This window comes from Haemaphysalis longicornis, unplaced genomic scaffold (assembly GCF_048455015.1).
Source record: "Haemaphysalis longicornis isolate Haplotype H1 unplaced genomic scaffold, Haemaphysalis longicornis Haplotype H1 scaffold_64, whole genome shotgun sequence".
NCBI classification, from domain to species: domain Eukaryota; kingdom Metazoa; phylum Arthropoda; class Arachnida; order Ixodida; family Ixodidae; genus Haemaphysalis; species Haemaphysalis longicornis.
Genome location: NW_027526415.1, coordinates 1,080,329 through 1,103,503, shown reverse-complemented (window position 1 = coordinate 1,103,503; position 23,175 = coordinate 1,080,329). Strand labels below are relative to the sequence as shown.

The following is a 23,175-nucleotide window of genomic DNA, read 5'->3' as shown; positions in this document are numbered from 1 at the left end:
AACAACGGGGAGATATATGACAAGTGCCAGCGGTTCACAAGTTTCGAACGGTTATGACTATTTAAACCGTGTGGTTTTCGAAGCCTCAGCGTCACCCCCTGACGACGCTACACCAGGTTCTACTTGGATCCGTTATCTCGCTGCTCACCCTGATTCTGGCAGTCGCTTGACATCGACCGTTAGCGAGCTACGACGACAAGGCGAGCCCCTAAAGTGCTCTGCACATAAAAGGCCGCGTCTACTAACGGCGTTGTTTCGGAGAAGTTCATACGCCTGCGCTGAGAAATGAAGACGGTAGCTGTATTCGCCTACCTCTGCCCCCCCCCCCCCCTTTTTTTTTTCTGGAGTTGGGGGTGAAGGGGGGGGGGGGGTGTCTTCAGTCAATGCTCGCCTTCTCGCCATTCAATTCGCTCATCAGCCGCAGTGTTATGCAACTGGCTCAACGCGAGGCCAAACGCCGTGTCGACATCGTTGTTGGGGCTGGCGCCGGGTCAATAATAGTACATGGTTGCTCCATGTTGCCCCTGCACATCAACGTTCACTGGGCGGCGTACAACACAAACAAAACAAGCGTTCTCGAAGGAACAGAAAGAGAAAAGAAAAAAGCCCCTGTTACACAATCAGCCGACACTGTCGCTTGGCACCAAACGTTGATGGAGAGGATTAACAGCGCCAACAGATAACGAAAACAAGCCACAAGAAAAGAATGAAATGGCCTTGGTGATCAAAAAGCCCCAAGTGCAATGTTAAGAAATTTGGTTGGAGATGAGGGCTTGGCCAGAGGGAGTTGTGGGAACATTTTAAAGCTCAAAGCCCCCTGTGACGAAACACGGGGGCGAAAAGGAAGGAAGGAACGCGCGCTCTAAGATGGGCTAGACGGCAGAAGCAGCTTTATAGAAGCGGAAGGGAAGGTTCGGCGAGCGCCGGTCTTGCATCAAGCCCCGTTCGCAAATTGGCTCGTTGCGTCTAGGCGCTTGTAGAGCTCCCGTTGCTCGAAATTAAACCTCTGTACCGAGACTTTCCGAAACGAAGCGGAGCGAAGAAAAAGAAAAAAGGAAAAGAAGATAGTGGTTGGGCGAATGAGGCTCGAGGGGATTAAATAGGGGAATATACGTAGGAGCGCTCTACGCAACAAGGAAGAAGCCTTGTTTCCTCAAGGTGGGCAAAATGAACAACGGCGCGACGAAAAACTGGGGCGACGGAAAAGGTTAGACTGAAGCTTTACATGCCGCGCCCGAAGCGGCTCTTTGAAGTTCATTGGAAGGCGCGAAAGACGTATGCGCGAGGTTTATTAAATATTTCCCGCTTTAGGATTTACGCTCGGCTGCTTAACAAGATTTCGGACGGCGCGCTCCTTGTGGTTACCAACCTTTACTTGCGATTTACATTCGCGCGTTTCTGAAGAAACACGTTTCGTAACAAGGGAGGATTAGTTCCTTGCGTTTAACTTGCTGGAGCGTGGAAAGGATATTTCGTTATATAATTTCATGAAGTCAGTCCTCGCATGGCATAGGGGGCATGCTCCCAGTCGCGTAGTTTTTTACACTATTAATTTTGGTGCAGTCCCCTTAAGTTCTCGTGACCCATGTCAGTAAATTCAACGCTAGGAGGGCTACTAACGTACCAAATGCCGAGCGGCCTTATCGGGAGCGTTTCTGTTTACAGTCTAGGCAGGTTCACTGATACAATGCACGCTTTATTTATCATGTATAGATGCCGAAAAGCCAACGCGTAAACGTTTTTTTTTTAGGCGAAGGCGTGAATTGTCCATTGAGCAAAAAAAGTCGGCGTTGGCGGCATGGGAAGATGCGAAAAGGCTCCTGACCGCACGTGACTGCGGAGCATTTCATTGCGCGGTATTCTCCTTACTATAAAGCCCCAACTGCATGGGCGCGTAAAAGCGACGTACTCGCGCATCGAGATGAGCGTGCGTAGAAGTGCGCGCCGCTGCGCTGCGTAGGCCTGCGAGGGCGAGCAACCCCATTCTAGTCGCCATGACCGCGACTGCCGCCGTTTGGTGTAGTCACTACACCAAACGGTTGGCCACTACACCAAACTATTTTGGTCACTACACCAAACTATTTGGTGTCACTTGATAAGGCTACAGAGTCTCTTTTCTCCTATTCTTCCGTGCCGCCGCCATGATCATTGGCCACTTCGCATCACGTGACATTTGTTTACGCTGCGATTTTTCACGAGCGTTGTTCATTTTGTTCATTTTGCTGTTTATGCGTTTTAGTCGGCCAACTCTGGTAGGCTTAGCTTGTCCTCCCTCCTCTCCGGCTGCGCGCGAACGACGTCGTTCCGAACGCGAGTCAAAGATAACGCGTGTAACAGCATTTCAGCAGCAGAAGTGTGTCCGAGGATACCCTTTTGCTGCGTCTTCGGTAGTGTTGTTAAGAAACAATCCGGTCCAAGTTAGCGGCGAGGCCATAGAAGAGGCAATCTCGCAACACTGATAAACACCAGAACGGCCGCCGTTGCTGACTGGCGGGACTCAGTGGCGGTACTCTGATATCTTATCTAGTGACACTAGCCTAGGCCTAACGCCACAAAACCTGCTTCAACCGAAGCTTGCCTTCACCGTTTTAAATGCAGAACATTTCTTAGCCTCGCCTGTTCCTGCGTCGGTCGGTGTCAACAGTTTCGCGTCCGCAGCAGGTGCGCCTCCCTTCCCTCCTCTCTCTCAACAGCAGCTGGCGCGCGCATGCGTCGTAGTCAGCCCGTTCGCTCCGTCGCGGTCCCGGCCTAACATGTGCGTGATAGCAGCGCGGTGGGGCGTGGAAGGGCGTGCGCTGCTTGCGCATGCGCGCTCTCCCCCCCGTACTGCTCTCCCTCTACTGCGCGCGCTGCAAATATAGCGGCTAGCGGTCGCTCGTGTTTCAGTCACTGCGTTGCTCCTTCCTTCCTTGGTTGACGCTCGTGCCCACGTTTACTCGTGTCTGCTACTCCAGCATCACGGAAGAAGCGATGGAAGCAACACTGCCTTCAATCAGTACTGAGGCCCCAATGCTCTGCATTTACTCGTGTTCCCCTCGCGGGAAGGCGCGGGAATTTTTTCTTACCATTAAATTGCATCCTGACAAAACGACAATGATAAAACCAGGATTTCTTCCTTTTTTTTTTACATCACAACCAATTTTTAACTTCGGGAGAAACGCGTAGAGAATAGTACACCGGGCCCCGTTCATACTTCCAACTCCGCCGGTCAATCAGCCGTCCACACAAACGAACTGGTTTCAGCGCTTTCTCTTGCGCCTTCAAATCAGCTTAAAATCGGAAGTTGCGCTCTCGAGCTTTGGTTAGAAGGCGGCCTCTTTCCAAAGACGCGAATCTCAAAGGGCGTCATTAAAAAGCCTGTTTTATTCTTTGTCTCTACTTCAAAAATGGGCTCGAACGGAAGGGGTTTCTGTCCCAAAAACCTGTTGTGTACGAACGAGAGGCCGAGTTCACTCTAGGAGCCACTTTTTTTTTACAAAACCTTTTCTCTTGGCGTCTGTTTTGGAGCATGGAGAGAGGCGAAAGCGGGGATTTAGTTGTGCGAGAGTGACTTCAACGCTTCTGTGATGAAGAGATGCTCAGATTCGCGAAGCTTAATGCGAATAAGCGAACAGGTGAGACAAATGAATCATTTGCTCGGTCGAGAAATGATCTTCCATTTTGCGACCGACGTTGAGTTGAACATGCAGCTTCAGGCTGTCCGTGTTCCATGCTAGCATTGGGGAATTTTTGCATAGCGGCTAGTTCGGCGTTGCAGCTACGCTGGAGAACTACTGTTGAACGTTTGAACTACCTTAATCAAAGAATATTTCGTTTTGTGAAGTTTAGCGCGGTCTTACGAACGATCGAACGCTTTTTGTAAGACTGAGTAAACTTTGGTGGTCAAGTTGTTCGAGATAGCGAATGCATGCTCGCTTAAGAATACAAGACTTTGGTCGAGTTATAGTTTTGCCAACACTTTTCGTGAGTGATGCCTTCGGGCAACTGTGTGTTAATTTTTACGCAATAACGTGAAAGGTATATGATGTAACAGACAGCAGTTCCATTCGTCGACAAGTGAGGCGTCTTTTGTAGCGTGATCTACACTGGCCGAGGTTGAGCAGTTTCGCTTGGCTCATGGAGAGCCGTGCTGCGCATGTGCGAGGAGCAGTGATGTCTCACGGCGCACAGCTGGCGCACCGGAGCCGCCACCGCCGTGACTGGATTAGATTGGATTGAATTGGATTGGATTGGAAATCGTTTTAGCAGCAGTAAGCTTGGTAATCAGTTAATCCTAGACAACCAGGAAATCTAAGAATAACCAGCTGAACTTTAACTCACGCTACGTACATAGCCGAGCGAAGCCCTGCTTTTTTTTTTTTTTTTTTTCGAAATGAGCCAGATCCACAAACCGAAACTGGGTCGGATAGATCTGCAGTGACAAGAAAAACTCAGTAACTTTCCCCTAAAAAAGGGGGCCCAATAGAAAATAGTTGAGATAACGCCCTGAAAACGTGTACGCAGGTCGTAGTTCGTATCGAAAAAAATGAGCCCGATCCTGCTCTTTCACGGATCAAAATGAGCCAAATGCATTGGCCCGATGGGAGTTTGCTTTGGCTTGAGTGTTCAGACGGTTTCGTTGTTGTTTTCGGAAGTTTTTTCTTTTTTTTTTTTGCGTTTCGGAGCTTGCGGCGTATCAATTCAGACGGCAATTAGGAGATCGGTGAAAGATCGGTACCCAGATGTCAACGACGAAGTGAACGGACGAAGTAAGCGAAATGAAAGTGAGAGATGTGAAACAATGATTTCATTTCGTCTCCCCCGTCCTACGAAATAACTCTGGTTATATTTATTGTTTTACTCGCATATTTACCATCTCAGGGCTTAACTAAATAGCCGCCGCTTACAAGCCCTGTCAAATCACCCCCCCCCCTCCCTGTTTTTAGAGTACGAACCACTTCAAGGTGAAGAATAAGATATGAGCAGCCTTCTTGTGAAGCGTTTTAGAAATTCATGCAAAACAATGAAGAGCTTGCTTACTTCGTTAGTTCCTTGAGGCGTTCCCAAGATAATTATCCTAGGGAAGAATTCAAAAAGAGCACCTAATGGTGCCAAGAGGACTCACCTGCTCTCCCATGTATAGTTCTGTTCTGGAGGCCCTGATGCATATTTTTAACGCCTTTTCCACCGAAACTCTATTGCACAATGCTTGAAAGTCAGTTTAAATAAAATTTTCATAAGGATACCGCATCAACATGAGTGTTTCAATTCAATACGAGCCAAATCCAAACTTATCACCCCAATATTGTTCAAATTCAGGGCATAATTTTTACTTGCTTGCACCCATAAACTTCCCCCTATAGCTGGCATGTAAAATGTATCACATGACAGTTTTGACGGCGCTGCATTTAGGTCCGGTCACAAACTTCCGCTTGTTACTCAAATTCGCGTTAGGGGGATCTGGCTCATCTCTGAAAAAAGAGAAACGCCTCCTCAAGTGTTCCTACGCTTGAACTTTCTGAAAAACATTTTTGAAGAACATTTCAAAAATTACACAGTATATACAAGGCTGTTAGAATTTAGAAAAAAAAAAACGGTATCATTAAACTTGCCATAAAACAACCATAATTCCCCTGCCTCTGAAACTTCCAAATTCTACTGGTGTTGCGTATAAAATTTACACTGGGTACGCCTCGGTGACACTCCCCTTCGCGCTAAAAGCAATGTCATCCCTACAGCTGTAGATTTTCTGACGAATAGCTGTTAATCTGACCACAAATAAAGTTTCTTTCTTCGCTCTCCCTCTCTGCACTCATATGACTAGTTCGGAGCATGAAACCGGCGAGCCCGTTCCTATTTATGGGTCACACATTTGAGCTTTACTTTAGCGGTTACTTGAACCACGCTGCCTCTTTCCAGCGCTGGTGGAGTTCTTGTCTGCCGAACACGCCTTGCAAGCCGACAGCATGCATGATAGTGTCCGCAAATGACATTGAGGAGAAAGCGATGGATGCAGTTCAAGTAACGCTTTGGACAATGTGAAAGACAGGAGCGGAGGATACTTCTTCAAAGAAGGAAATTTGAGGATGTATTCGTCTTGTTTCTTCGCAGAGGAAGGGTTTCCCCGCCACGGCCACCCCCTCCGCAGCTTTTTTGGTGGAATTCGAATCTACACCAGGGACACTGTAAGGATAGATAGCTAAAAGGCTCCAAATAATTTTACGAACAACGCGTGCGAGGTGGAATAAAAAAAAATACCGCGATGCCGTACGTTATTTATCTCGGAGGAAAAAAGAAGTGACTCCGCAAGTTCGCACCATTTTATGTCGCGGATGGTTTTTGACCTGAGAGCCGGTTTGCCCCTTTTTTGAGGCACGTCTCTTCTAAGAGGAGATCGCCATACGCGTTCACACGTGCCAATACACCCGTGTTTACGCTTTTTTAGGCAAAAAAACATGAAAACAACAGTTTGTAGTTCAAAATACTACTCCAGTTATTATGTAGTTTAAAATACACAACTCGAATTATTATCTCCACCGAAGAACAAGCAACCGGCCTCTTTCGAACGCTCATGTAGCTTTTCGTGTTCTGATGGATGTTTTAAAGATGGAAACTGTGTGAGTGGAAGGCTTTCTGGGAATTCCCAAGCACATGGAAAGCTTCCTTTCCGCTATAATCCAATGAGTGCCGTCGCCGCGGAGCCAAACCTTTTTTTTTAGCGGAAGACCCCCAACGCTCAAAAGCGGACGCGTCTATGAAATATCGCGTTACCGCCCAGAAGCATCGCACAAAGCGCGTTGTGGGCCTTCGATGCGCCTGTAAACGTTAGGCACGAGGCCCCCACTGCGCGATATATCTCCGACTGGACGAAGCCTCACAACGGGCCCAACTGGGCGTACGCTGGACGCGGCGGCCGAAATTAATTAGCGGACGCTAACGTATGCCGCCGGCCCGCAATATCTCGCAGTGTGCATTGGTGCGCCGCCGACGAGCCGAAATAAATAGGCGATGCCGCTGGCGAGAAGTGCAGTCACCGTCGCTGGCATCAAAACACGTGCGACCCGGAACGCAATCTGTGTTTAATGATTTTCCGTTATGAAGCGTTGCGAACATCCTCCGGTGCCATCACAAATCACTGTGTAGCACAAATAAATAATATCATTAATCAAGGGGGGATTTTTAATGGTGACAAGCATAGGTCGGCGTACTCACTCGTGAGTACACTCATATTTGTTCATTTGTACTCAAAACTTACGTGTGAGTACATTGATGAGTGAGTGCGCACCCAGATTTAAAAAAGTGAGTACTATGACGAGTGAGTACAGACGTAAGTTGAGTACTCGTGAATATAGTACTCATGAGTACAGTACTCATGGGTACAGTACTCATGAGTACAGTACTTATGAATACACAGTACTCATGGATACACAATACTCATGAGTACAATACTCATGAGTACTGTATTTGCAGGTGCTTGCACTCGTGAGCTGGCAGGTGCTTAAAATCTGGGCTGGTGGGAGAGCAAAGCATTCGCCTGCCTTTGTTGGTGAGAATAGCTGGGAGCATTGAATTCAGCTTCGACGTTTTCCGACCTCCTGCTCATTACCGTGAGCATCTCATTGAGCACCGGGGTCGTGATCCCGCTTATTACGAAATGCAGTAGCGCTGATCTCGCTCTTAAAGCCGACAGAAAGATTATTATTGCGATGCTAATATTCGGGTGGGTGTGCAGACGGCTGCATCAAAATTGTTTACTATAAACCTTTCCTAATACAGTCCGTTATTTAGATGGGAAGTGATAGAAGTAGCTCAATTCGTAAAATATCGTGGAATTGCTTCAAACTGGCTTCATTTGGTGTGGTTTGGTTTGTATTGTCTGGTTTTGGTAGTGCTATCGAGCGGGGGTCTTCCCTCCCATAATTTGTAGAAAACGCTTATCACGTTGTGACGTGTGACGCGGTTCCCCAGCTATTTACGCATGCGTACCATGTGCGGCATAAAAAAGGGCAGACGAAGACGACGTGCAGTCGTATCGGTAATCAGCTACCTAGCTCGCAACGCCAGGACCGTCTCATTGTAAGCAACTTGCCTTGCCGTTTCGGCTCAACACGAAGCATTTTGCGTTAAACGGCTGTGGAGCTACGGGCAGGTACATCCACAGTTGCAGACTCCGCGCATTGAGAATGATGCTAGGTCGACCTCGTACACGCGGTTTATATTGTGTTCAGTATTCTCATTTACCTAATTGCATTATAATTGGAGCGCGCTAAATGGAAAAATTCAGACAAGTTTTATTGCGATAATCACCGATCGCCCTAAGTGAGATAATTGCATGCCCTATAAACTAGCATCGCTAATGAGATTCTGAATGAAATTGTCACTGTTTCTGCCCACTCAAAAGTGAGGCACCATCCAATCGAACGAAGCTGGTTGCTTCGATGAAGAAAGACATGTATGAATAGATTAGCAGGGGCGTCATCAATTTGTAGCTAGATAATGCAAAATGGTATTTAGCATCCTGGATAATTACGTCGAATTGAGAAGAGCATCCCTCTATCTTATCTACCTATTTAACAGCTTTCTCCTTTGAGACATAAAAATTGGCTGGGACACTTTTAACCCCCCAATTTCTGTCTTAAAGGAGATAGCATCACTATGTTACGCCCTATATGTTACACCTTACATTACGTTATATCACATCGCTACATTACGTAACATCACTATGTTGCGCCCTATAGAGTTACCGTACGGCCGGGGAGCGGCGCCTTGCGAGCTGAACTCCCAGGTCGAACGCACGTCGCGCCGCTTCGTCGCCCTTCGCACACACACCTAGCCCAGCTCGCCTCGCACCCTCGAGTTTTTCTCTCTCTCGAGTTTCTGCACCCAGCTGTCGGCGTGTGTTCCGCGCAATGGGATTCCGTCGGGGTCGCGCCGGCAGTAACTTTGCTCACGTGACGCCCCGTGTTGCTTCTGTGCAGCCCTCTCAAGTTCAAGGCTGAAGATGACGTGATGGCGTCTTTTTTTTTTTTTCTACGAATACCGGTACTGGTTACGGTTCCGTGTAGTCTGGGTGTACTGGGCTAAAAATATCACCCTTAGACCGAACGACGTTTCGCACATGCGCAAGCACAAAGTTTCCCGGAGCGGGCGCTCGCGTAATTTCCTTAGCTCCCCATTCTCCGAAGTTGCAAAGATGGCTGACGGCTGGCGTCAGGCGCACATTTCTTGCCTTACGGCAGCCGTCACGGCGAAGTCGCTTTTTTTTTTTTTTTTTTTTTCGAGCACCCATACGGGGCCGGGATTGGCAAGTCACGCGGAACGTCATCGGTACGGCTGTGCGCGAATGGCACTCGCCCCGGGAGCGGCCGCCGAACAGCCGAGGGATAGGATGAGCTTTGGCACATTGCTTCGCTGCCTGGCGGCGAAGTCGCTGGCCGGACGCATATTTCGTCTATTTGAGAGAGCGCGCTGCAACGAGTTCCTTACCCGCAGCCTTGAGCCGCGGCTGACACGTGCAAGGTTCGTTACTCTGCAGCCCCCGGCGCTCTTTCCTCTCGACTCCGGGGCTTTCGCCTCCCGTCAAACTTTTCGTCCCGAGGGAGCGGGCGCGCCATCGTTCCTCGGCTTGCATTCCTGCGCGCCAGCCTTGATTCAGTGGCTCGGAACTGAGAAACCGCAAGCCAGCCAGTCAGCCGCCGCTCTCCCGGGGTGGCGTGGCTGTCTCCCGGGTCATTTTGCCCAAAATAGAGCTCGCGGGCTCCTTCTGCTGACGACGTCGTCTCCAGGCTGTCACGTAAAAAGGCTCGTGTCTTGCTTTACGACGTCGGTGCCCGCAGCGTAAAGCCCCCTGAAGTCAATCTTTCGGGAGCCATCGCGAGGTTTATATATATATATATATATATATATATATATATATATATATATATATATATATATATATATATATATATATATATATATATATATATATATATATATATATATATATATATATATATATATATATATATATATATATATATATATATATATATATATATATATATATATATATATATATATATATATATATATATATATATATATATATACAATGTATGTATAAATGAGAGAAAGAGAGATACACGCGCAAGGTATGCGCTAGGCATACGTGCATGTGCAGGAGGACTAGCGACTCATGGAGGTCGCCGACGCTCGGTGTGACGAGCTGCGTGCGCGTGTCGTGACAGGCCGCCGTCAGTCGCCGCGGAGACGGCTTTTTCTGTTGCACGAGGGAAAGCGTCGAAAGGGTCGCAATTTAACCCGGACTGTTTATCTGTCGTCGACTCTATGGTACCGCCGCTTGCTGTCTTAATCCCTATACTATATATTTCTGAAAAAAAAGAAAGCAACCGGTTTTCTGCGAAGCGAAATCCTTCTCAGAAAACGCGAAAAGGATTTTGGGGGAAGCTTTTATTCATTCTGCTTATAGACTGAGTCACCGTCATTCAAAAGAATAAGTATAATAATACCCATTCCTCGTGCGTTTATTCGGCGTATGCGTATTTGCCGTACATTGTACTAAACACTTAGCTTTCAACAGCGTCCGCTTTTTACAGGAAGTATACCGTAAAGTGTCGAAAGAACACCGCCCCAAAGTATAGAGATATCAAGTGGGAAATACGGGACGAGCAATCTTTCGGGTAAGGTGCGAAAAACTACAAAAAGCGGCCGCACCGCAAACAAAAACTATGGCGCTATATCAAGAAAAAATACGAGATGGGTGAACTTTCTGTTCAAGTGCGGGAAGGACAAATAAGTTATCGCATCAACATACGAATAGATGATTCGCGTTTATTTTGTTCACTCCTCGGTGCTAAAGCCATCGTTTTTAGGGGTTGGGCGATCTTAGAAGGTCTTTTATTAAAATTGAATATTGCACCCGTAAAGGGCGCTGGACAATGTTTCGGGGGAGGGCGTTCTCTCGGAACTTTACGGTAGGTGAAATCATTCTGTCCACGCTGTAAGCGCAAATGACTCCCGCAGCGCGCGCTATTTTAGGTGCGCCGTCGAACTTGGCAGTGACGAGGCGAGAGAAGGAGTGTAGTAACACGTTGCTCTATATATTTTTCACGTGGTATGATCGTGACGTACGCTCCATCTTACGGTGCGCGCATTAAGTGGTGCATGTTGAGAAATCTTGGCCACTATCACTCGACGTTGTTGCGATGTTCAGCATAGGCTGCAACCTCAACGACATGATGTGCCGATACTGCGTCCACGGCTTTACGAGAGCGGAAGCGGGCTTGCGATAGAGAGCCTGACCGTGACCAGACCGTTAGGGAACGAACGGCAGTATGAAAAGGGTTAGGTTTTTATTATCCGGCTGTACACGCCCGTGACTCAGTAAGAGAATTAATGCGTTTTGATTAGCAGAAATGAGAAGGAGGCCGCCGGCTCTGATACACTGTTTCAAATGGTATTTCTGTACTGTCCCTTTGGTGCTGTCTTCGATGTGTGTTGGATTATTAAAGCTTGTCAAGGGCCTATCGTTCGTAGAGTATCGGGGCTTTAAGATCTGAAAATATGTTAGGATGAATGGGAAGCATCGTGAGAAGGAGAATGTAGAGCTTTTGGGCTGCAACTGGGTTAAAAACATGGCCGTGCGGGTGGCGTAATCTTTGATTAAGGCGCCAAACAAGGAGAAAAAAAAAAGACAAGACGAGAGCCCTTTTTTCTCTCCTTTGTTGTATTTGCCTGGCGCTTCAATCAAAGATGAATGGTTTTCATCTTGCCCAACTTTCTACTCTACTCCAGGCGGAATAATTTAGAATTAATTTAGAATTCTTGAGGCTAGTCAACGTTCACCGGTGCCCATACGCCGTGTAGAGGCGAAGTACCGGCTGCAGGAGTTTTTCTGTTCTGGTCTTGAAAAACATCTCTCTCTCTCTCTCTCTCTCTCTCTCTCTCTCTCTCTCTCTCTCTCTCTCTCTCTCTCTCTCTCTCTCTCTCTCTCATGGCTGAAAAGTACAAGCTTAGGAATTTAACAGCAACGGACCCGAATGCTGCACTCAAGTGCTTTGTAGAAATCTGCTCACCTCGTCAGAAATCGAACATCATGCGCTTCATGCAATCAGTGAACTCATGAAGCCGAACTCGGCTGTACAAGAACGCGCACACTAAACGCCGAGGTGAAATCAAAATCACGCCGTTCTCGGTGTGATCCACTGCTCCGGGCGGTATTAACGCAGTAATCATGTCGATGCGTGCACTTTTAAAAGTTTCATGGGTCACGATGTATGCTTTAAAGACAATTTTAGTAATTTATGTCTTCTAATTTAATTTACGAATTTATGCGGGAGGTATAAAACTGAGTCTGGTCAGCGCCATTTTTTACGCCCCTGTTTGAATTGTACTTTCGTGATGGAGAAATGCATGGGTAAAAGAATTCCTTCAGCTACATATGTAATTTTAAGAAACACGTCAAAAGGCAGAAGTCAGTACGATGAAACATTTTCCAAAAGGAGCTACCACATCGTCGTTTAACGTCTCCGGATTCCGACATATTCGGCTTCTTGAGCTTCTTGGGACGTCGTCATTCCTTGCATAGGTTTTATGAACCGCTTCTGTTCATTCATAGCCGCAGTGTCGAGCCACTGAATGCCAATCTTTCGTGCCTTTCGCGATTCCCCGGTCCGACGTTTTTTGGCAGCCGTCGTGTTGAAGCCTATGGCATGTCGCGCGTCCATACATGGGGTACTGCCGCTTGAATACTTTGTTGGCGCATCGCCCGTCGTCATCATGGCGGCGTTCTTGCAACAAAGTCACGCAAATAGTTTTTAGGTAACAAACCGTGGCTGAATTGATTTCTGGGCGTTTTGGGGTCAAACCGGCCCGTACCCGTTAGGTTGTCGCCGTTCTTCCCGTTCGCTGAAGAAGCGACGATCTCCTGTCTTTCCGGATCTCTCCTCATTTCCTCTCCTGTGTCTTTAACCGTCTTCGTTTCCCTCAGTTATCGCTGAGGCTATTTCTTCGTTTCTTTATTTATAAGTCCCGGTGTTGTTAGCTGCGTGTAAAAGTGTTTTGTGACAGTTGTATCGTAACCAAGAATTGCGCGTCTATTCACTGCCCTTCTATTGATTTTTTTCTTCTGCTGGTGGTTCGGTTAAAGCCCTTCATCGGACAATGGGTTACCTGCGCTCTCGTGTGTACGTCGTCCCGCTCGTTTCACCTGCATTGGGTGCCAGGAGACAAGTATAATTAGAACTGCAGCCTGTTTTCTGCTTCGAGTGAGGACCCGACCATTGAGATCAGAGTTGAGCGCTAGCTTCAAAGGTTGAAGCTATGAACGGTCCCATCAAAGTATATAAGACAAAATAATAAGACAAAAATAACGCGGTAAAAACACCACGAATTTCTGAATACCTTCATTCCAAATCAGTGGACTGCTGGACGACTGCACCAATTTAAGGGAGGTGAACATATGGCTCGATATTCATAATTATATTGTTTTACTTCAAAAACGCACCTCTGGTAACTTTTCGCACTGAAACTCTGGCAGAACGTCGAGTTACCACCACTAAATGCGATCAGCCACCGTTCTGGCTCGGTGAATTGGACCTCGTCTTCGCTGCTCAAGTTCCATATCTGGAATTCGGAAGTTAGATATCAGCAGTTACATATCTTCTTCTGACTGCTTAGCACGAAACACAGTTCTGTGCGCCGTGCGCCGTCACCCTCTCTGCGGGGTACAGTCTGGACCCAACGAAAGTTTACACGGAAATTTGAAACAGAAACAAAAGTTCCAGGATTGTTTGTCGTAGCGAAAGTTACGGCATGGCTTGTAAAAAAAATGAGCAGTGGCTTAGCCCGGCTGTGCCAGGATATACGTAGCGTGAGCTAAGGTTCAGCAATCCAATCCAGTCCAATCCAATGCAGTCCAATCTAGTCCACTCACTGCTCCTCGCGCATGCGCAGCAGGGCTCTCCAGGAGCCACATGAAACGGCTATCAAGCGACTCCGGCGCAGCGTCACAATTGGCTACTCCGCAACGGAGGCGCACAGCTGGGCACGCCCCAGCGCCAGTGCGTCTGCTGCGGCTATGGCGTCACTCCTGTGGAATGCGCAGACCGGCGAATGTGCCGACCAAATTCTCTACTCACCCGTAGTCCAATTGCATTAACAATACAATCCAATTTAATCCAATCCAATCTAAATCCAATCCAATCCAACGCTCCTCGCGCTTGCGCAGCACGGCCCTTCAGGGTCCACGCGAAACTGCTCAACCTCGGCCAGTGTAGCTTACGCTACAAAAATGTCCGCGTATCTGCTCGCTTCGCTGCAAGTGTCGTCGAAAGACGATAGTCTTCGGCCGCCTCTGCCGTGTAAATTCCTCATTTTTTTTTCCTGAGCCCACCTGTCATGCTCTTCCCCTCCCGTTTCGCTCCTCCTACCATGCACACGGAGGTGGTTTGCTAAAGTCAATTCAATTTTCCCGTGTTCCACTGCTCGCGCGCCATCTGTTGGAACCTTTCGTTACTGTCGAACTTGGAACGCCGCCGCCGGGCCCAGGCTTATCGCGAGTTCGTTTTTGTATTTTTGGGTCAAACTATTGTTATGAACGCGTACTTTTTATTTGTTATCGCAAATATCAGGCACGCATTTATTTTCAATTAAAAGAACACTGCAAGTTCCGGTTGTCTATTGATGTTTTCATCATACACCTTTTGCATCCATTTACACCCGATGCTTTTACTTAGTGATGAACCATTGGTGGATTTTAGTAATGTTTTTTAATTCTTTGAAGACAGCGGCCTTCTACACCGTTGTTAGATACTTACACCTTTGAGATCTTTTAAAAGAATGTTTTTATCTTCATGACACCTTGAATAACACCTTTTAACCTTCACTTAAATATTCTACCTTGTGTTTGGCGCATTATAACCGAAGGGTTGCTGTGCTAAAAAACCACAACTACTTCTGCTTCTTCTTCTTCTTCTTATTCTATTGACGTTTTGCTTCAAATATGCCTGATGTTTTCTTTTTGCTGAACAGTGGTGACAAGTATGAGTTGTGTTTCCAGATTTAGTGGTTTGTAAAGGTTCTGCCTATAAAAACATCTCGTTCAAGAATTCTTTCATCTTTTGACCGGGTCGCTGAATCGAGGGAGACAGACAGACAGACAGACAGACAGACAGACAGACAGACAGACAGACAGACAGACAGACAGACAGACAGACAGACAGACGGATGGACGGACGGACGGACGGACCAAAAATTTGGGGTTTAAGTGGTCGAAGAAACAGTACAAGTCTTGAGATTTGGATGCATTTATCGTTCTTCCGTGAACACAGCGGCCGACCTCTAAGCTTTCGCTCCACGTAACAAAATTTAGATGTGGGATCAGCATGCTTACTATTTTAAAGACAATAGTCTTTCTTGGGCTACTTAAACCCATAAATTTTGGTCTGTCCGTATGTCTGTCTGTGACTCGATTCAGCCATTCGGCCAAAGTAAAATTAATATTGCGCAATAGTCTCATATACTCACAGCCAAATGTAAACGTCTCAGCCCGGTTTATATGTGCATACTTGTCAACTTAGTTGAACACGAACAAGACATTACGCAAATATAAGACAGGAAATTAGTACACAAGGGATATTTGCAGTGTTCCTTTATTAAAAAATTCATGGATGCTTGGTTTTTCGATAGCTAATGATATTCTACATCTACTGCAGAAAACCGCCGCCTCCTGGCGGCATATGAAAAATCACGCGGCAACAGAAACGAAAGGTTCGATTAGCTAGGTTCCACGTTCGGCTTCGAACGCACGTGGAGCACGGCCACGCGGCTCTATAAACCTTCTATTCGGCCGCCTCCATTCACGCGCGTCTCCGCCGTACTGCAGCGCTGGCATCGATGAACCCCGGCTGTAGCAGTTGAACGCGGTAAATTCAAATCGCCTTGCGCAAACCTCTAGTGTGTTTACTTTGGAATGAGCGCGACGGTATAGAGGAACAGCATGAGAGGTGAGCGGCAAAGCAAAGGCGGGCATTTCCTCGGCAAAAGTCTACAAAGACTATCGTCTTTTGACGACATTTGCAACGAAAGGAGCAGATACGAGGCCATTTTTTTTGTTTTGAGCCTATATCTGAAGCCACGAATCGCTGCAGCATCAAAGAAATTTTAGCGCGCGTGGTGGCGACGTTTTTATGAAGTCGCGAACCTTCTCGAGCGCACTGGACGTGGCCTGTGTGGAAACAAATTTATCTGTTGAAAATATCGTTCACACCCTTGTAGTGCACTCTGTAGCGTTTTAAGAAATATGAAGCTTTGCTAAGTAACCTACTTGACTAATTAGCATAGTAGAATAGCGCGCACAATGACTTGCAACGCATTGATTGGGCACCTTCCTGTGGAGCTCTTTATCTTGTTTGATTTCGCTATATGTACCCGTTAGGACACGCTGCGTCTATGCCCCGTGACGGCATACTTTACGGTTTCGTCAGTGCGTAAGGGTATTTTTGTATTTCGACTTGGGTTTATACCTGCCTGTGCGTAACTCATGCATTGTCGGTTGGGCGGGGAATAATACAGTTGCCCGTACTTTGCACATTTTGTCCCGCTTTTGACCATCGTTCTGTGTGGACAAAATAGGTCTGATTCTGGTATTTTTTTTCTCTCTCTCTCCCCGCCCTCCTCTCTTGCTCGCAGTTCAGTCAACCGGCTGGAGCGGTGTCTCCAGGCGGCCGTCAGCAACGCGGGCTGCAAGGAAGACGTGAGTGGGCTCGTCTCGTCGCTCATCAGCACGGCGCGCGACCTTGTGGCCAACGTCTACAAGACCCGCTGCCGGTTCAAGTGCAGCTCGGCCTGGGCGACCTCGGCGCCGGGCCTCCTGCCGCTGCTGCTGCTAGTCGCGGCCGTGGCCCTGGACGGCCGCTTATAGGCCGCTGCTGCCCGGCTAGCCGTCGCGAGGCCGCCATGGCGGTGCCTTCCACAGCCGCCTCGAAGGTGCCCCGGAGGTCGCCGTCGGGCTTCCTTGTTTTCGCACCTTCTTCGTGAAGTTCCTGGATCCACAAATGGCGCTCACGTGGAGCAGTGAGGAGGATCCGCAGCGACTACAGACCCATCGCAGTGGCGACGTTCTGCTGAGCGCCGCGTAGAGAAGTACGCACCAGCGTCCGAGCTTTCAGCACTCCGTGCGCGAACTGTTGTTTGTTTGCCACCTGGTGGTCTGTGGCGGCGAGTGGCGGCCACTTCAGAGGAAGCACTCGAGGGTGTTCCGTCTACGTGGCTTCGAGAAGGCGTGTCGTTCAGCAGGGCATTCTCAGGAAACTGCGGAGTAACCTTTGACCGTTTGCTAAAGTTTAAGCTGGGAAAGAATAATTTCTCTACACGGAACGTGTGTCAAGATAGTTTGGGAGCTGCGAAAGAAATTTATCAGTGCGGGCAAGTTTGCGGTGAACAGCACTTGCGTACTACGTTCGCGCTTAACATCGCCTGTTGCGGCGGCATTGACCAGCTGTATGCCGTCAGGCAAGCGCAACACATTTTTTTTTTGTCTTCTGTACAGGCTTGGGCGCTCGCGCGCCACAGTGAAGCCTCCTACAAATCGTTATGCTCAACTACAACTTCTGGACGTTGCCGACGTGGTTTCTTCCTAGACACTCCGTGAAAAGAAGTGAACAGTGTTTCGTGATCCCGCCGCGGGTGATGGCTACGAAGGCGTTTGTTTTTTTCTTCCTTCGTTTTTGACCCACTGGTCGTCGCCTTTGTGTTTATTGTAGACGGAACTACAGTGCTCCTGAAGTGTGCGAACGGCTGTGGCAGAACACGCAGTGCTTCTTTTTTCACTGCCATATCTGAATTTGTTGTATGCAAGCTTTCTGTCGGCGTAAGAAAGCTCATTTTGTCCCCAAAACTTACGCCAACTCATTTATCCGTGGCAAAAGCGCTTAGGCCTCAAATGTCGAAAAAAATATGGGGTAATCGGTCTTTACCCTGCAAAAAGATGACGTTGACCTATGCTAGACCTGCATTCGGCACCCCTGCTAGTGGCATACGTAACTCTCGGGTTTGAGTGGTACTGGCTTGCCACTGAAACTGTATTGTTGCGAGGAAAAGAAAGCGCAACGGGCCTTGGCAGTTTCGGCCATGGAAGAAAGAGTTTAACAAGGTCACAAAAGTGTAAAGTGTGGTAAGCCCTGATGAATTTATTGCATGTTTTACCGTCTGGCATCGCACTTGTTTCAACTTCGTTGAATGAATTTTTCACTTATGTACTTAAGCGTTTTGAGCTTTTTTTCTCTTTGATATTTGATATTTGAAGTTTGATATTTAAACATGCGATTGTAGCACTTGCTTTGGCGGAACAGTTCGTATCGTGTGTTTTTTCATCGCTTTCCGCTAAACCAGTGTCGGTTTCACTGTTTTCCGGGTGACCTCCACCGGAGGAGATGCTTGGAATACAAGGGAAGTTGCTTGCAAGGATACACTTATCGCTTCGCTGGACGCACGAGAGGTCCTTTGGCTTGGGACTGCATATCTGCCACTTCCAACCGGACTGACGTCACCGTTTCCCGCTGTCGTGTGCGGCGTCTCGTTTTCATGCGTGTGCGCGTTTGTGAGCGTGCGTGTGAAGGTGTGTGTGTGTAGTGTGGTTGACGTCGGAGCGGCTGTGCTGGACAGCGTGTGCAGCGCCGCGTCACTTGTACTCCAAGAAGTTACTATGATCGGCTGCTCCTCCAAGTCCGTGAAGATGCGTTCGCCCATCAGCGCACAAGAGTCCGGAAACTTCTGTGAGCCAGCCGAACGGACAAGACAGCAGGTCACGCGACAAAGGCACAAGGAAGAACAACGGGAGCATGCCTCGCGCATGCGCGCTGTAGGACGCCCAACGCATCAAAGCGGTGCACCTCTTAGACGCATTGGCACTTAATGGGTTTGCACATATTCCTTTCGCTGAGTAATTTTTTTTCTACGTCTTCTAGCCGGATAAACGCAGCAGGAACTTGAGCAAATTAAGCGAGTGGTCCTTTTTCGTCGAGTCGCAATATGTATTGCGTCGCGTGAAAGTGGAAGTTTCGTGAGGGCGGAAATTTTCTCATTGGAGCAAAATCGTGCATTGGGCAGCAGAAAGCATGATGGTGTGACATTATCCAGGCAACCGCCACTTGGGTGGAATCTGGACACGAGTATGTATGGAATGTGTCCTTCAAGTAAGAAAGACAGGGACATGTTGATATAGTGCAGATAATTTCAAATTAGCACGTGCGTCACGATGCACGCACTATTTGGCAATAACAAATCGATTGTGCAGAAATGTTAGGGCTCTCTCTGAACTGCCTTTTCACTTAGCTCTTCTGGAAATTTCAGCCACAATAAATAACGGAATAAACAAGAAGAACAGCACGAAACGAGAGGCTCTCATCGTGAACTCGAAAAAAAATTGTTGCTAGCGTGGCCGTCTGGTGTCGCGAGTAAAGGTACTGTGCACTGCAATAAGTTAATAAGGCCCTCTGCATTTACCATGAGAACTTCAAGGCGGACTTGGTGGAGGGGAGAAGGGGAGTATGCGAGAACTCCGTGTGCGTTTTAGCTCAGCGTTGTACAGTGCGGGTCGTATGTGTGCGTGTGCGAATACGGTGAGGATGAACTCATGCGTGGGCGATTGTGCTCAAAGATGAGAAGTTTTGGCGTATTAATAATTTTGTTGCGACGACTTTCAGCCAGTCAAGGCTGCATAGTTGTTAAACTTATGCAAATTTATTTTCAGCGATGGTATGAGTTTTTGGTCGCTATTTGTAGGTCAAAATATCAGTGTGTGCTTGTGATGAGCGGAAAATATGTCTCTTGAATCCTTAAAATCCGTCGAGGTTTCAGTTTGACGAGTTAACGTTGTCATAAATGGTTCAAAACAAGTGTGCCTTTTTTGAGCATGCCATTTGGGTTTTTGTTCGTACTTTTGTTTTTACTGTTGATTACCGTCTTACGCTTCGTGAAATTTGGTGGTAACTAATTTCAGCCTAAGATTCAGTGCTATTTCATAACTGCGTGGTAACGAAAAGCGAAGCAACGAGAAAACGTTCGGAAAAATATATTTATACAAATTCATTGACGAGGGAGCAGATATTGGAATTAGAGAGAATTACTTTCCAAAAACGCAAATTATATCCTAGTGTCTGTCGAAACGGGAACCTGTCTTTTTACTGAGTAGGCCTTGGTATCGAGATTTTCGATTAGTGTAATCGCTTCCTTTGTACAGCTTTCTTTTCTTATGCAGCTGTCCTAAAGCAATGGGAGCGAAAAGTTAACGACTAAGACAACATCACTCGGACTGCCATTTTTGCCCGCCACGACCGGTTGAATAGGCGATACTTAGGAAAGTTCATCTGTAATCTGTTGCCAAAGTCAAACGCTCTAAATTCGACGAAGTATTGATTCTTTCTGCCTAGTCCAAAAACTTGAAAAGATAAGCCACAGAAATATTCGTCCCATCATTCCTTTGTGGTATTTCTTTACTGCAATACCTTCTATCTTATCGGCACAATGTTTGTCGAGGAAAAGAGCTTCAAGTCGGTTGCACGCGTTCGGAACGCAGAACAAGGGCTAAACCTGTCTGATAAAAGTATAAAGGTAGCTTTTCGTTCGTTATATCCTCAGTATTCGCACCAGGTTCGTCTTGGATGCATACCTTAAAGTTTAAAAGAAGCGCCAAAGCACTCCCAGGGCTACTTAGCACCAATTTTGTGTTCGATCTATTCTTTCTGCGTGAGGGAACATGTAAAAGAGTGGTGCGAAGGCTAGGGCTTGTTGCGCCTTCCCTGGTTGTTGGTAGACCGTAGCTCGCCGAGTACTCCGTTGTTGAATTTTTATAAGCTGAGATTATGGGCGTTATTCAGTGCGGTAGTGGCCGGACCTTGGCGAGAGATTGGGCCGAATCTGGGTGCAGATGTCTTCTACTTGAGGCGTCGCGACCCAGCACTACGGTTAACTCGGCATCGTGGCGACTGTTGACTAGAAAACCAAAGACTGAGATTATTACCAGATGTATACTTCACTTGTTGCACAATGTTTGCTGTAAGGTCGTGTTCAGTCCCTGTTTGGGTTTGGTTTCAGACTTGTTCTTCCCACGTAAGGCTGGATTTCCCGCCCACCAATACGCGGAGCAGGCATTCCCAAAGTGTTCGGAATAAGCAATATTGAAATTTCTTGTCAGCCATAATTCGCAGCGAAGTGTACGAGGAAGAACTGCAACAGATAAAGTGACAGGTACCTGTTCGTTGTCAGGGACGTGACGCCAATAACTGTGCTTAGCCATGAAGACGACTTGGTGCATTCCGGCCCAACTCGCGTATCTGTGTCACCAAAAGCGTTGGGATACCCTGCGTTAAGAAGTCGAACACAAGCCGCTGTATTCTGAACTGTCACGAAAAGCTTTTTTTTTTTTGTAAATTGTTACTGTCGAAAACAATAAAAAATCTTCTGATGTAATTGCTGCCGAAAAATTGGCATGAATGGTGACTGAGGTTACTCGTGTCGTTGGGCCGCCTGTAAAGGTAAGTCCCTGTGTGCTGCGCAAACTGCTTTTTTGGTCATCATATAGGAGTATATTATAGGAGTAATTTATTTATATTATGAGAGTATCTAAGCACGCATTAAGTGTAGGCAAGCTAACATAAACAAACAAACCTGGTTGCTCTTGAGACATACACCACCAGCAACTTTCTTTTCGCTTACTGAGCATTTCTTGGTTAAATTACCTACTGCAATGTTTTAGCGATGTCAAAACTGAACGTCTAAGTATTTTATGGTCGAAATCCAATTACCCTGTGTTTTCTGATCAAACAGCTTTCCTTTTCCATAGAAGCTGAAGGTTAAAGGTCCCTAATTAATGTACCACTATCAGGATGTGCTTTCGCACTTTTCAACCCGTCGCTGTGGTACCTGCCCCAACCCCGAGAGCTCATCAAAGCGTTGCGGGCATCGGGAGGAGTACGACTGACCTCATCCAGCTGTGCGACAGAACTTCCTGGTATTCCTGCAGCCGCCCTAGAGCAACTGTATACTCGCATTTCCGCCAACGGCTTGGTAACTACCTTGATCTTCCGGGGCTATGTTCATGCCGTAGGAGTGTGCCACAATACTTTTCAAGGTTGACTTGAACAGCTTCAGGACTGCCATCGACTCTCTGTGCAGTCCCTTGAGTCAGTGAACAGTCGGGCTGTGCAACACCCTACTGTGCAGGTAATATTCATTTCAGGGTAAATTCAAAACTCAGAGTAAATTTTACTTCAGGGTAACATTTGAGGGTAAGTTTTATTTCAGCATCTTTTGGACTAAGGAGTTCCCCTGCTGATTTGCCTCCACATACGGATTGGGGTTCAATAAACGTTTGCTCATCATCATCATCATCTTCTTCTTCTAGCATCACCGCAAAGTATGTGTACGCCACCTCTCGGCGCTCGTCTGAATTTCACAGTAAAAGGGCGGAGCAGGAATGTGCTGTGAAGGACGGCGTTTGGAAACTCATTGGACGCCTGGAGGAAAAATCTTGCCAAGTAGCGTGAAATATTGCACGCCACCTCTCCCCAAATTTTTTCTCTTCCTCAGGTCAGCGCGGCAGCGCAAGTGCGCGTTTTGCAGCCAATATGGCAGGATTTCTTTTGTCCGTAGCCAACCGAAAACGGACTGGCTGTAACGTACAAGTGTGGGTGATTGGCTGAGATTTAATAAAAGATGGGCGCACCGAGCTAGAAGTGCCAGCCTCCATCAGTCCGAACGCTGTCAACGTGAACCAGATGAATACTTGGCTGGTTGGAGACATCTAACTTGAAGTAACCGACGGCTGCCTCCGTAGTCTGTTGATAACATTCAGCCAAGGCAAAAGTGCGTGCACACGAAGTTCTCGATCTCAGCGCTGGGTGTGTTGGGATATGTGTACGTTGAAGATTAAGACTGTCTTCCGTCTTTATACCACAAGCTTCTGTACAGTTGGTGGCATTGTTCTCTCGCCTCCTGGAGTGATTGGGAGTCGATGGCTTGTAATGTTTCCACACAGCTGCGCGGAGAGTGAAATAGATCTTTTTCTTTTTCAATTTCAAATCTAAAAAAAAAACTACTTGCACTCAACAGCTTTGTGGCTGCAACGATGCAGAGAAATTAATGTCATCAACAATCCCGCAGTCTGTAAACTTTTGCTCATGGCTACATACTGGG

The 23,175-nt window shown here is 47.2% G+C and overlaps 1 protein-coding gene across 1 annotated transcript in view; it reads left to right on the top strand.

The window, feature by feature from the left end:
• The window catches only part of LOC144144182 (uncharacterized), a 304,890-nt gene extending 283,440 nt beyond the window's left edge, over positions 1-21,450 (top strand). Inside the window, exon 3 of the mRNA XM_077675547.1 lies at positions 16,672-21,450. Within this exon, the coding sequence (XP_077531673.1) occupies positions 16,672-16,903 (232 nt within the window). The 3' untranslated portion in view covers positions 16,904-21,450. The remainder of the gene's footprint in view (positions 1-16,671) is intronic.
• Positions 21,451-23,175: the final 1,725 nt, after the last annotated feature.